General features: G+C 42.7%; 1 protein-coding gene across 1 annotated transcript; it reads left to right on the forward strand.

Moving 5' to 3' along the window:
• Positions 1-470: 470 nt before the first annotated feature.
• On the forward strand, positions 471-13,724 carry LOC139555256 (endoribonuclease ZC3H12A-like). The gene is made up of 6 exons (XM_071368906.1): positions 471-596; positions 4,558-5,131; positions 6,897-7,036; positions 10,297-10,531; positions 10,908-11,008; positions 11,157-13,724. The coding sequence occupies exons 2-6, from the start codon at positions 4,593-4,595 to the stop codon at positions 12,353-12,355; spliced, it is 2,214 nt and encodes a 737-aa protein (XP_071225007.1). The 5' UTR covers positions 471-596; positions 4,558-4,592; the 3' UTR covers positions 12,356-13,724.
• The last annotated feature ends 281 nt before the right edge of the window (positions 13,725-14,005 follow it).

Below are 14,005 nucleotides of genomic sequence, written 5' to 3' on the forward strand. Positions count from 1 at the left end.
GCCCTAGACTACACAAATATTCTATTCAGTAGGCTAGGCAGTAGCAATAATAGCTATTAGGAGCATTGATTTCTGCCAGAGACTATCATACCATCGTCTATCAGTTGATAATAATATAGTTGCACTTGAAACTTGTTTGTAAAAGGTTTTGAAAAAACTGTTTAGTTAGCTGGTCAATTACTGATTTGGGTTACCGAGAAGCGCAGCGGTCTAAGGTACTGCATCTCCGTGCAAGAGGCGTCACTATAGTACCTGGTTCGAATCCAGGCTGTATGACATCTGGCCGTGATTTAAAGTTCTATATAAGCGGGGCCCGGGTTTGGCCGCCCTAGGCCATCATATAAATGGACTTTTACCTAGTACATTTTCATGATCAACTGCTGTTGGCCTGTTTCCTTACCTCAAGAAAGGAAGACGGGAAAACCCCTCTATTTCCTCGTGCGGAGTTGAAGTGTGACGTCATCGGCTGAAATATGTGAGTGTGTAGCGGACTGTCCACACTGACGCTGCTCACAGAGAGAGAGACATTTCACATGGATAGCAGCACGAACATTGCATTGCGTTCAATCTTGAAACTGTTGGGCTATAAAATACTGGTAAGTAACTACTTTGACGGGCTAACGTTGTTTCTTATTTGGCAACATGTTGACTGATTACGGTGTCAAAACTTCAGGAAGTTAGACTATATGTTAAGGTTTTCCGAAACTGACTAAATTGCGGAACAAATCAAAGAAGGATAACTCGGGTTGATACTCATAGGCTACATTTAACATCTCGTCGACAAATTTCTGGGAATGAACACCGGCAATTTATTGAATTTCATTTAAATACTCGAGTGGTCGACAATATACATTTAGGCTATTGATACAAGTAAACCAACGGGTCATTCCTAGGTCTACTGTACGTTGCCTTTTGGACCTCATAACTTTAGGTGGGGACAAATGACGTTTCACTTTCAGAAAAACATATTGGTCAAGCTCAGGCATTTAAATCCCCTGTTAGGGAAACACATGACTACTCAATAAATAATGTTATCCATTGAACAGGAGTGTAGCCTATTAGTAGCTAGCAGGTAGGCTAGTGGTTAGAGCGGTGGGCCACTAACCGAAAGGTTGGTTGAAAACAAATTCTGACCCCTAGCGCTAAGAGGATTTATTAATTAAGAACAAATTCAAAAAAAACTTTCAGTTACTAGTCCAACGCTCTAACCACTAGGCTACCTGCTGGTTACTAGTCCAACGCTCTAACCACTAGACTACCTGCTGGTTACTAGTCCAACGCTCTAACCACTAGGCTACCTGCTGGTTACTAGTCCAACGCTCTAACCACTAGGCTACCTGCTGGTTACTAGTCCAACGCTCTAACCACTAGGCTACCTGCTGGTTACTAGTCCAACGCTCTAACCACTAGGCTACCTGTTGGTTACTAGTCCAACGCTCTACCCACTAGGCTACCTGCTGGTTACTAGTCCAACGCTCTAACCACTAGGCTACCTGTTGGTTACTAGTCCAACGCTCTAACCACTAGGCTACCTGCTGGTTACTAGTCCAACGCTCTAACCACTAGGCTACCTGCTGGTTACTAGTCCAACGCTCTAACCACTAGGCTACCTGCTGGTTACTAGTCCAACGCTCTAACCACTAGGCTACCTGCTGGTTACTAGTCCAACGCTCTAACCACTAGGCTACCTGCCACCCCATGTAGAGTAACTTAGGGTAGGGTTCCCCAATAGGTGGCGCATGGTTGACTTTATGTTTCGTTGTTGGACATAAACGACTGTAAAATCACTAGGATAATAGCTCAAAGGGATTTTAATTGAGGAAATCCCACACATATATAGAAAGGCATATGTGATCATATCCCAATATAATCAAGTTTTAAATTGATTATGTTTTTGTCAAATACTGTATCTGTTTGGGATTCTTGCGGTCAATTTGCAGTGTACAATATAATTATATCTATGTCACAGCCCCCGACCATCTGCTTAAGAAATAATCGGCCCATGGCTGAATATATACGTTTGTTTATTCCATGTGTAACTCTGTGTTGTTGTTTGTGTCGCACTGCTTTGCTTTATCTAGGCCAGGTCGCAGTTGTAAATGAGAACTTGTTCTCAACTGGCCTACCCTGGTTAAATAAAGGTGAAATAAATAAAACATAAAAAAAAAAAAAAATGAATGTAATTGGCGACCCCTGGCATAAGGGCTGTTAAACTAGTGGTCCTCTGTAGCTTAGTTGGTAGAACTTGGTGCTTACAATGCCAGGATAGTGGGTTTGTTTCCCGGAACCACCTGTATGTAAAATGTGTGCATGCATGACTTTAAGTCGCTTTGGATAAAAGCGTCAGCTAAATGACATGTATTATATTATTGGGGGCCATAGGCAAGATTTGGTTGGGGGGGCCCCCCACCTCGTGGCAAAACATTCTAGAGACTGCAATTTTCTGCAATTCTACACATATTGCCGTGAGGTGGAGAGACATTAATTTATTTATTTTTTTTACAGCTAATTTCCTGCAATTCTATCCATTTTGCCATGACTAATACCATGTTAATATGATATCTGAGTGAGAATGGAGGTCATCGTGCCCGGTCGTTGTTCGGCCATGATTACTACAAGTTTAAAAATGGCTGATGCACAACCAAATTTCGAAATTGCACTTGGTGTATTCTAATATGGGTCATTTCTATGTAAAAGGACCCATGAGCACCAACACGTGAAGTTTATAGGAGCGTGTCAAATTGGGTGTCAAATGAAATTAAAGAGTCTATTTTTATTTATTAAACCATCAATATATTTTTCAACCATTTTCCATCCTTATAATGAGGAATAAGCTAAAGCTTTGATTTCTGGTCAAACAGATGGAAAAGGGGTCTTAGAAAATATCTACCAGAAAAAGAACAATTTCTGCAATTGAATTGGCTACAATGGGAAATCATAGTAGTTACAAACCACAGTTGGGTTCACAATTTTGGACAGTACAGCACAGTAGAGTACACTAGAGTTGAGTACACTAATGTACTGTACTGAACTATACTCTACTGTAATGTACTCGACTGTACTCTACACTGTACTCAACACTGAACTTTACTGTACTCGACTGTACTCTACACGGAAATCTACTTTACTATACTGTTCTGTACATTACTCTACAGAACTGTACTGTACTGTACTTGACTGTACTCTACAGAACTGTACTGTACTGTACTTGACTGTACTCTACAGAACTGTACTGTACTGTACTTGACTGTACTCTACAGAACTGTACTGTACTGTACTTGACTGTACTCTACAGAACTGTACTGTACTGTACTTGACTGTACTCTACAGAACTGTACTGTACTGTACTTGACTGTACTCTACAGAGCTGTACTGTACTGTACTTGACTGTACTCTACAGAACTGTACTGTACTTGACTGTACTCTACAGAACTGTACTGTACTGTACTGTACTCTACAGAACTGTACTGTACTGTACTTGACTGTACTCTACAGAACTGTACTGTACTGTACTTTGATGTCTAAACTTGTGAAACATAGATGTATATGATTGGTTCAGATTTGGTACGGTCCGGACCAAGGAAATGTGTTATTTTTGGGGGCAGAGCTCATTAAAATAATAGCCCGTGTCTAGAATAATACCCAAATATGCAAAGGAGGATAATGCATATTTATACCTTTATGTAATAGGTACATCACCATGAAGAGAATTACATTAATATCCATAGTTATGTATTTCTGTGTAGTACAGATCAGGGACCAATGATGAAATTACGCTACTGCAATTCTGTTACTGGGTGTAAATCCACCTCACTCTAGTGGAATAAGCAAAATTGATTTTTTCAAAGTCTGTGTGTCATGTCATAGCTGATACCCCATTCTTTCTGCAGACATTTTGGAATTGCCCTATTCTTACTCTCAATAGTAAGTTGGGACCCTGACTGAGTTCCAAAAAAATTTCATATATACAGTACCTGTCAAAAGTTTTAGAATCTACTCATTCAAGGGTTTTTCTTTATTTTTACTATTTTCTACATTGTAGAATAATAGTGAAGACATCAAAACTATGAAATAACACATATGGAATCATGTAGTAACCAAATAAGTGTTAAACAAATCAAAATATATTCTATATTTGAGATTCTTCAAAGTAGCCACCCTTTGCCTTGATGATAGCTTTGCACACTCAATGTCAGTACTAACATTTACATTTAAGAATTTAGCATACGCTCTCATCTAGAGCTACTTACAGTTAGGTGAGACAACCACATATCACAGTCATAACAAGTACATTTTCCCTCAATAAAGTAGTTATCAGAAAGTTCTGTTCTACTAAAGTAAGATGTGATCTGTTTTCAGACAGCAAGAAAATGATTGTAGTGTTGATATGATGACAAACTGAATTGTGGTCTACTGGTGTATGTACTGTAGAGCTGATGTGTGTTTATTTTCAACCCTTTTCTTAGTATTATGACAGGTTTTCGGGGAAACCTCAAACTTTTTTAAATAGCCCTTTTTCACACACCCACAACAATGATGACATCTTTTTTTAAACAGGTGTCATATATGAGACCTGCCTGAAAGAGAGAGAGATGGAGATTGGTACTATCTCAACGCTGAGCCCGGTCAATGATGTCTTACCATGGAAAGAGTTCTCCCACACAGCCCGTCTGAGCCCCACAGAGCTCCACGACACAGTTGGATGGCTGTCCACTCTGCCTGCCCTTCACAATCATCATCCACCCTGTCCCATCTGTGAGAGAATGCACCCGAGTGGCACCCAATACTCTGCCCCGGAGGAGAGCAGCAAGACCCCCACAGAACCTGGAGAGGCTCAGCTGGACTTCTACCTTAAACTGGGCTACTCCCCAGCGCAGGTCTGGACCGTGTTGCAGAAGTTTGGCCTGAACACAGACACTAACAGGGTTCTGGGGGAGCTGGTGCGGACGGGAGCCAGCCCAGAAGGGACTGAGAAGGAGGGAGCCCCATCTACCATGTCTATCCTGGTGGCCCGAGGGGAGCCCCTCAGTAACCTGCCCCTCACCCCTCCGCCCAGCCGGGGTGATGTACCCAGTGAGGAGGGAGATGCCCTGAGACCCATAGTGATCGATGGGAGCAACGTGGCTATGAGGTGAGCACAGAGTTTCACTAGTTTGAAGTTTCCCCCTCCCCACTCACCACTCCCAAACATTGCTAGAAAAATTATTGGTTGAGAAATTGTTTTTATCAATGAATATGTGTGTCCATTTTAAGGGAAAACTATCACAGTAAGGTACTTAATTGTTACCCAGAAATGATTTAGTATTGATATAAAAGGCACACTGCCTTCAACGGGCTCCAGAGTGGCGCAGTGGTCTAGGGTACTGTATCTCAGTGCTAGAGGTGTCACTACAGACCCTGGTTCGATTCCATGGCTGTATCACAACCAACCGTGATTGGGAGTCCCATGTGGCGCCGCACAATTGGCCCAGCGTCGTCCGGGGTAGGCCGTCATTGTAAATAAGAATGAGTTCTTAACTGACTTGCCTAGTTCATAAAAAAATTAATAAAACAGATTATGTTCATGGGAAAAAGGTAGCTACAGGTTGGACCAGCCTTCATCATATCTCTCTCCAGTAGTTGTAGTTAAGTGTTTCTAGGAGCTTGTGGTTTGGCAGAAATCCCTTAAAGAAGGTGCTGTGCCAGAAGAATTCCCTGTCTTCAAGAACAGATCATTTCCTTATTGCGTGAAACTCCTACCCATACTTCTCTAGATTTACTCTTACCCTAACCCATCATAATTACTTCTCTAGTTAACTCCAGCCCTAACCCATCATAATTAGGATCTAGCTAGAAGTCGGGAATGGTAACACTGTTTCAGCCCTGCTTTTATGTCTAAGGTTTCAGCCCTGCTTTTATGTCTGTGGTTTCAGCACTCAACACTCCACCAGCCACTCAGTCAGGTGTCACTGTTAGCCTAGGGGAAGCCTCAACTTTTTCTCCCACATCCCCGTCACTCCCCCTTCTGCTGCTCCTCTGTCTCCTTTGGCCTTCTGCCCACTTTGATACAACATTCGTACAGGCACGTCTCTCCCTCATTGCTCTGACATGCAAATGTGAGCATGCAAATCAGTGCACAGTGCAACAGGAACAGGCCTGACTGCATTTTATGCTGTGCCTGTCCTACTGGACATACACCAGCAAATTAGCTCCAAGTGATTTTAATTTTGAAAATGTGTTCCAAAGTATTCCCACGCATAATAGAGAGATATATGATCGTATACAAATGTAAGCAAGGTTTGAATTATTATGTTTTACTCAAATATTATATCTGTTTGGGCTTCTTGCAGTCAATTCGCCCACAAATGATTTGTAATTATGTTCCGGCCCTCTGACCATCCACTAGTCCATGATCCCTGGTCTAGATTCTAGTAATAGTCCTACTGTACCTAGTTGGTAGATGGTCTACTGTGAGAACAGGGATCGTTTGATTTGTGTATACACAGTTAAAACATTTGCATTGTAAATGCTGTGATATTGTGTGTACATGTAGCTAAGTGCTTTCACCTGAAAAATAACTGTTGTAGTAATCGCGGGCCCTCCCTCTCCAAATGTGTCTATTGATATAGCTCTTGAGTATATGCGTTCCAAATGGCACCCTCTCCCTATAAAGTGCACTTCTTTTGACTAGGACCCATAGGGTACCAATTGGGACGCAAGCCAATGAGTCAGCGTAGGAGGAATATTTCCTTACCCTTACCACACAGGTAAGTCATTGTGAATGGAATTGGCTTGCTCAACAATATTTATTTATATTGCCTTTCTGTTGTAGCCTCGGAATCAAGGAAGTATGCAAGGAATGTTGTGATTGGCTTGCTTGCTAAACAATATTTATTTCTATTGCCTTTCTGTTGTAGCCACGGGAACAAGGAAATGTTTTCCTGCCTGGGAATCCAGCTGGCGGTAAACTTCTTCCTGGACAGAGGTCATACTGATATCACCGTGTTTGTTCCCTCATGGAGGAAGGAGCAGCCTAGACCAGATGTCCTCATCACAGGTAAGATGTCGGGAATACACCCGAATACACCCGATGTCTACTTCCTCGTCTCTATCTCAGCCCTCATTGTATTGAATACAGTTTCCTCCTCAAGCCATCCCACTGGGCACAGATGTCATTTCAACCTTTAGTTTTGATTTGGTTGAGTTGTCGACTAACGTGAATTTATCGTGAAATCAACAAAAAAATGTCACCATGTCATTGGATTTGGGTTTAAAGTTGTGTAAAAAAAAAAAAAATGACTTTTTGCGAATTTGATCCGTTTTCCATGTCGATTCAACATCCTCACATCAATGATTTTGTTGAATTGACGTGGAAACAATGTTGATTCAACCTGTTTTTGCCCACTGGGATAAAGTTGGGAGGACATTTGTTTTAGACACAATGGAACATTGAGTTTCTATGTTATTTTAATCAGAGATATATAGAGTACATTTAAGCAATAACGCGTGAAGGGGTGTGGTATATGGCCAATATACCACACTTAGGGCTCTTCTTATGCACAACGCATCGCAAAGTTGTATATTGGCCATATACCACTATCCCCAAGATGCCTTATTGCTATTATAAACTGGTTAATTGGTTAACGTAATTAGAAGAGTAAAAATACATGTTTTGTCATACCCGTGGTATATGGTCTGATATACCCTTGCTTTCTCTTTGATCATGTGTGAGCAAGAAACAGTTTGGCATATGGACTTGTTTGGCTTTTGCCAGTTGCTGAACTTGAGATCAGATCAGGGGTCAAAGTGATGCAACTCCACAACTCTGGGAAGTGAGAGCAGGAGGGGGAAACCCAACACGGATATTTTTTGTTTCACTACGTCTCTCGTTCAGCTGATTAAAACCAGGGACTTTTATCAGCGCATTTATCACTTCCTGCAGTAGCATGTAAAAACCGTCTTCTCATGGTGAGCTTGGCTGACCTAGTTACTGTCAATTATTTTTTAAATTTGTTTAAATTTTATTTTACATTAATTTAACTAGGCAAGTCAGTTAAGAACAAATTCTTATTTTCAATGACAGCCTAGGAACAGTGGGTTAACTGCCTTGTTCAGGGGCAGAATGACAGATTTGTACCTTGTCAGCTCGGGGATTAGATCTTGCAACCTTTCGGTTACTAGTCCAACGCTCTAACCACTAGGCCTTCACTGGTCCAAAAAGTTGTACCCATTCCTAAATGAGCCTGGGGCATCCCCATCTGGACCCGATATGCATAAATATTTTTTTTGTAAATATAGAGACCCATTCCAAACGGGCCCGATGATAACTGGACCCGTTCTGTATAGACCTGATCGGATCCAGACCCGATTCGAGTGAGGGAAGCAGACAAGTTATTTTATAAGCTACTAAAAGCGTGAGGGAGAGGAGGTAGCGAGCCTCTGGCAGTGCTGTGTGTATAAGCTACTGTGAGTGTAAGAGGAGGTAGAGAGCCTCTGGCAGTGCTGTGTGTATAGGCTCTGTGAGTGTAAGAGGAGGTAGAGAGCCTCTGGCAGTGCTGTGTGTATAGGCTACTGTGAGTGTAAGAGGAGGTAGAGAGCCTCTGGCAGTGCTGTGTGTATAGGCTCTGTGAGTGTAAGAGGAGGTAGAGAGCCTCTGGCAGTGCTGTGTATAGGCTACTGTGAGTGTAAGAGGAGGTAGAGAGCCTCTGGCAGTGCTGTGTGTATAGGCTCTGTGAGTGTAAGAGGAGGTAGAGAGTCTCTGGCAGTGCTGTGTGTATAGGCTACTGTGAGTGTAAGAGGAGGTAGAGAGCCTCTGGCAGTGCTGTGTGTATAGGCTACTGTGAGTGTAAGAGGAGGTAGAGAGCCTCTGGCAGTGCTGTGTGTATAGGCTCTGTGAGTGTAAGAGGAGGTAGAGAGCCTCTGGCAGTGCTGTGTGTATAGGCTACTGTGAGTGTAAGAGGAGGTAGAGAGCCTCTGGCAGTGCTGTGTGTATAGGCTACTGTGAGTGTAAGAGGAGGTAGAGAGCCTCTGGCAGTGCTGTGTGTATAGGCTACTGTGAGTGTAAGAGGAGGTAGTGACACAGTGCTGTGTGAATTGGCTACTGTGAGTGTAAGAGGAGGTAGGAGAGCCTCTGGCAGTGCTGTGTGAATTGGCTACTGTGAGTGTCAGCAAGTGACATGGGAACAGGGAGGAGGGAGGGAGAGACGAGAAGCAGCAACCAACCAAGTCGACTCTCGCGTTATAGTAGACTAATAGCTGCCATAGATAGCTAGGTTCTATATCATCCAATATGATTACGTAGTACCTGTCTTGACTGCATCAAACTGGGAGAAGATAGTTAAGCTAGCTAGCTAGGCTAATTGAGGCAGCATGCGCTTTCTCATCATACACAGTTGTAACTCCATTCAGAATATAAAGTAGCAGCCTACCTGTAGGCTCTTGGTCGTTGTAGCCTGTCCTCCTTTAACTTTTAATTCCGTAATTTTAATTCCGTCTTCCATTGATTAGATATCTCCTAACTTTTGCCACACACATGACTGTAGCTTATTGCCGCTTTGATGACTTATGATTGGCCAACAACAAGCTACACGCGCCACTCCTGTGAAAAGCAAAGAGCAGTAGCATGAATTATACAATTTCTCTCTCTATTGCAGCACTCGCGTTCGGATCTGTATGTGTCCTTCCGGACAAGTCAGTTAAAATTACACATACCCGAGGCCTGTTGCAATCATATCAGATACGACCCAGACCCATTACATTATTTAGAATTATGGATCCGGACTCACTCGCTTCCCGGATCGGGTCTTGCGTATTTGGGTACAGGTGGATCCGTGAAGACCTCTTAAGTACATTTTTCTCATGTCTTATCCATTGCCAAGAGCCGGTTAGAGCCTGTAGGCTCAACGTTAATATGATGGATAGATTTTAATTGAGTTAACCTCATATTTTAAATATTTTACTTCATCTGAAGCTTAATTAAACTTTATCGAACTTTATCCATATGTGTCAAATATCATATAAACGTTGAGCCGACACGCTATAGCCGGCTCGCTATCGAGCATTTTAGTTGCTCGAGTTCCCAAAAAGTTTGGCAACAAAATATGACAATATGAGAGGTAGAATGTGAGAGGTAGAATGTGAGTGATAAAGTAAAGTTTGCTAAACAAGTTGTGAAATCTGTTTCCCAGAAACAATCCTTTTACATACAGACCAGGATTAGGGGTGGTTAATGCATAATTCATCTCTTAAATAAAACTTCATTGATGATTAACTCATTGAATGGTTATCTAATGTTAGTATTTTTCTCTGTTTCTAAAGATCAACACATTTTGCGTGAGCTGGAGAGGAAGAAGATCGTGGTGTTCACCCCTTCGCGACGGGTAGCAGGCAAACGGGTGGTCTGCTATGACGATCGCTTCATCGTCAAGCTGGCGCATGAGACCGCCGGCATCATCGTGTCCAACGACACCTACCGTGACCTTCAGGGCGAGAGGCAGGACTGGAAGCGTTTCATTGAGGAGCGGCTACTCATGTACTCCTTCGTCAATGACAAGTAAGTCTTGTGGTAGCTTACTATTAACCTTGAAATACACACAGTGGACAAATAACTAATGTTTTAACTAATATGTGGTTACAGTGGACAAATAACTAATATTTTAACTCATTTGTGGTTACAGTGGACAAATAACTAATGTTTTAATTAATAGGTGGTTACAGTGGACAAATAAGTCATGTTTTAACTAATAGCTAATATATGGTTACAGTACTACAAATATCATGAATAAGCCATTGCTTGGTCGTATAACTTGTAAATATTTTATACTTATAAATCTGTATAACTGCACAATTGATGTTCTGTAAATGATGCATTATTGTTCAGTGTAGCCACAGTGTAGTGGGAATCTAAACTCTACTCCCCCCTATCTCAGGTTCATGCCCCCTGATGACCCTCTGGGTCGCCATGGTCCCACCCTGGAGAACTTTCTACTGAAGGTTCCTCGGTTACCACGGAAACAGCCGTGCCCTTATGGTGAGGTCATATCTCTACTAGGGGGGGGGGGGCATTTGCAAATAATTATTGACAAACTGACACCAATACTGTAATGGATGTAATTAATGTACTGTATGTGCTGAAACTCAACGGTACTAATGAACTCGTTTACATTTCATCAATCCAGGAAGGAAATGCACTTACGGGATGAAGTGTAAATTCTACCACCCGGAACGAGCCAACCAATCCCGTTGCTCTCTGGCTGACGAGCTGCGGAAGAAGGCCAAGCTATCTTTATCGGAACATAAACACCCCACCGCAGGTGCTGGACCTGGCCTTTCTCTGGAAGAGGGGATGGCTCAGAAACTGCCTCTAGAACAGAGGAATGGCTCCCTGAAGAAAGGCCACATCAGTGAGAATGTGCTTCTGATCAAGGGAAGCCATCGTTCCAGCCGGAGGTCCCCAACTAAGAAGGACAAGGCCAACCGACACTTCATGACCGATCTGGACTCGGCCCTGCCCAATGGCTCTCACTCCCCGACAGACCTGGACTCGACCCTGCCCAATGGCTCTCACTCCCCGACAGACCTGGACTCGGCCCTGCCCAATGGCTCTCACTCCCCGACAGACCTGGACTCGGCCCTGCCCAATGGCTCTCACTCCCCGACAGACCTGGACTCGGCCCTGCCCAGTGGCTCTCAGGAGCGGCTAGATTCTGGACTTGGCTCCTTCGAGAGCCAGGTGTCTGACCCCTCCAGGGACCACTGTGACCGTTATGGGAAGGCTGGGTACAGGAACTGCCTGTCCCCCCCCAGTATGAGACAACAAATCTATTCCCTGCCTAGCAACCTGCCTTCTAGCCGCAGCTCTCATTCTCCTCAGCCTTTACTGGGCCCCAGCGCAGGATACCAACAACATCGCAGCAGGGGCCCAGCCAGCACCCACAACAACACCCACAGCCCACATCACAGCATGGGCCCAGGCAGCACCTACCACCCAGGCAAGATAATCTACAGCCCCCCCTATTACATCAGCTATGGGGCACCGATATATCCAGTTGGGAAGCATCAGTATAGGTACCCCAATGACTTCCAACAGGAGAGCAGGGCCCACCCTCCACAGCAGACCTACTGGTCCGATCCGTTCGGGACTTATCCTCAGACTCTCCTTAGCACTGCTCAAGTAGAGAAGCAGAGACACTGGCTCCTCCCTCGGACACAGCCCCACCCCCACGGGGAGGGCAGGGAGAGAGAGGAGGTCAGGAAGAAGCTGCTGGCTATCTTTAACGGCTGTCTGGTGGACAAGGTCATGGGCATGTTTCCCCAGCTCATAGACCCACAGAGATTGGCTGCTGAGATCCTCACCCTGCAGTCTCAGGGCCTGTGATTGGCTCGTTGCGCTGGTATGGTGGGGACTGGGAATTGTAGTTTCTTTCAATTGAAAGAATCTCTTGTGAAAAACTGCAAGCTACTGTAAAGATCTGTGTTGTGTCCAAGGTTTTGTAGTGTTTTCCACTTTGGGGAAACATTGATCTTCCTACTGTATGTGCCCTGCCCAATGTGTTCTTGCCACGTGTTTCAGGACCTAGGTTGCTTTTAATGCTTCTGATAGCATGAAACCTGAGGCAATGGATTGTTGATGCAAATTGCATCTTTTGGGGAAAAATTATTATTTCTAGACTCTTGAATGTATTTTGATGGGAAAATGTAATGTATTTGATGGGAAAATGTAATGTATTTGATGGGAAAATAATGTATTTGAGAAACAATATTCTTACAGTATTTTTATATTTTTGTTTCACCTTTATTTAACCAGGTAGGCCAGTTGAGAACAAGTTCTCATTTACAACTGCAACCTGGCCAAGATAAATCAAAGCAGTGTGACAAAAACAACAACACAGAGTTACATATAAACAAACGTACAATCAAATAACACAATAGAAAAATCGATGTATGCATTTACATATGTATGATGTAGTGTTCTGAGGCCTATGTATCAAGATGAGTTATAGCATAAAGAGTTTTATTGGCACTGTGTGCCATTATGTTGGGTCACAGCTAACTATCTAGCTAGTACGCTAGTGAAGTAGATGCCCTATGGGTCTTGTTTCTTTGAAGAACATTAAAGCTGGAATCCATACTTGGTGATACAGCCACGTCCGTTTGAGACATTACAACAACAAAGATTTGACTTCAAACAACCAACACAGTCTCCCCCCCCCCCCCAGACATAGAATCAACAGAATATGTGTTGTGTTTTCCAGACGTTCCCCTCTTTCTTCAACCAAACGACAACAATAACAGTGGTGCTGTTTCACCTTATGCAGATTCCAGTTGTAATGTTCTGAGCAGAACATATGGATTTTTTTAATGATAAAAATACATTTTAAGTAGTACAAAAAACATACACAAATATATCTAAAGTCTAAAAAATAAAATACAAATATTTACAGTCAGAAGTAGAAGAGTAGAAAGACGTTGTGATTTGCCATTGCCACTATCTAATAAATAATAATAGAAAATTATAATAATAAAACATTTTTTACATCTACTTGTGCAGCAATGAGAGAACAGTGTATAATTCCAGATCATTGATTTGTGACAGGTTTAGTTTAGGTTTAGGTTTAGGTTTAGTTCCCTGCTGTGAGCTTGTGTTTCTTCTTTTCTTCAGTGTACATGGAATTGTGGGATACAGTCAATTTAATAATTTCAGTGTTTTATGCAAACATTTTAAATAAAACAAAAATATATTTAAAGGTTTGTGATTCTTGCTGTTTTTGACATGGATTCTCACAATATACAGAATATACGAAATCGCCTTATTTTATAACTACAGTAATGCCGGGATTCAACACGAGGTGCGTTATAGAGCGATTGACATTTTAAGGTATCTGCAGCGCTTACCCTGAATGCGATCTCAACAAACACGGGGACATTTCCTTTCTACTGCCTTGTTGACAACGCTCTACAACACCACTTGGGTTGAATCCTGCCTAATTATTTTTTGATAGGACCACAACATGTTGTGATTTTAATA

The sequence above is a fragment of the Salvelinus alpinus genome, chromosome 26 (genome assembly GCF_045679555.1).
Source record: "Salvelinus alpinus chromosome 26, SLU_Salpinus.1, whole genome shotgun sequence".
Lineage (NCBI taxonomy): Eukaryota > Metazoa > Chordata > Actinopteri > Salmoniformes > Salmonidae > Salvelinus > Salvelinus alpinus.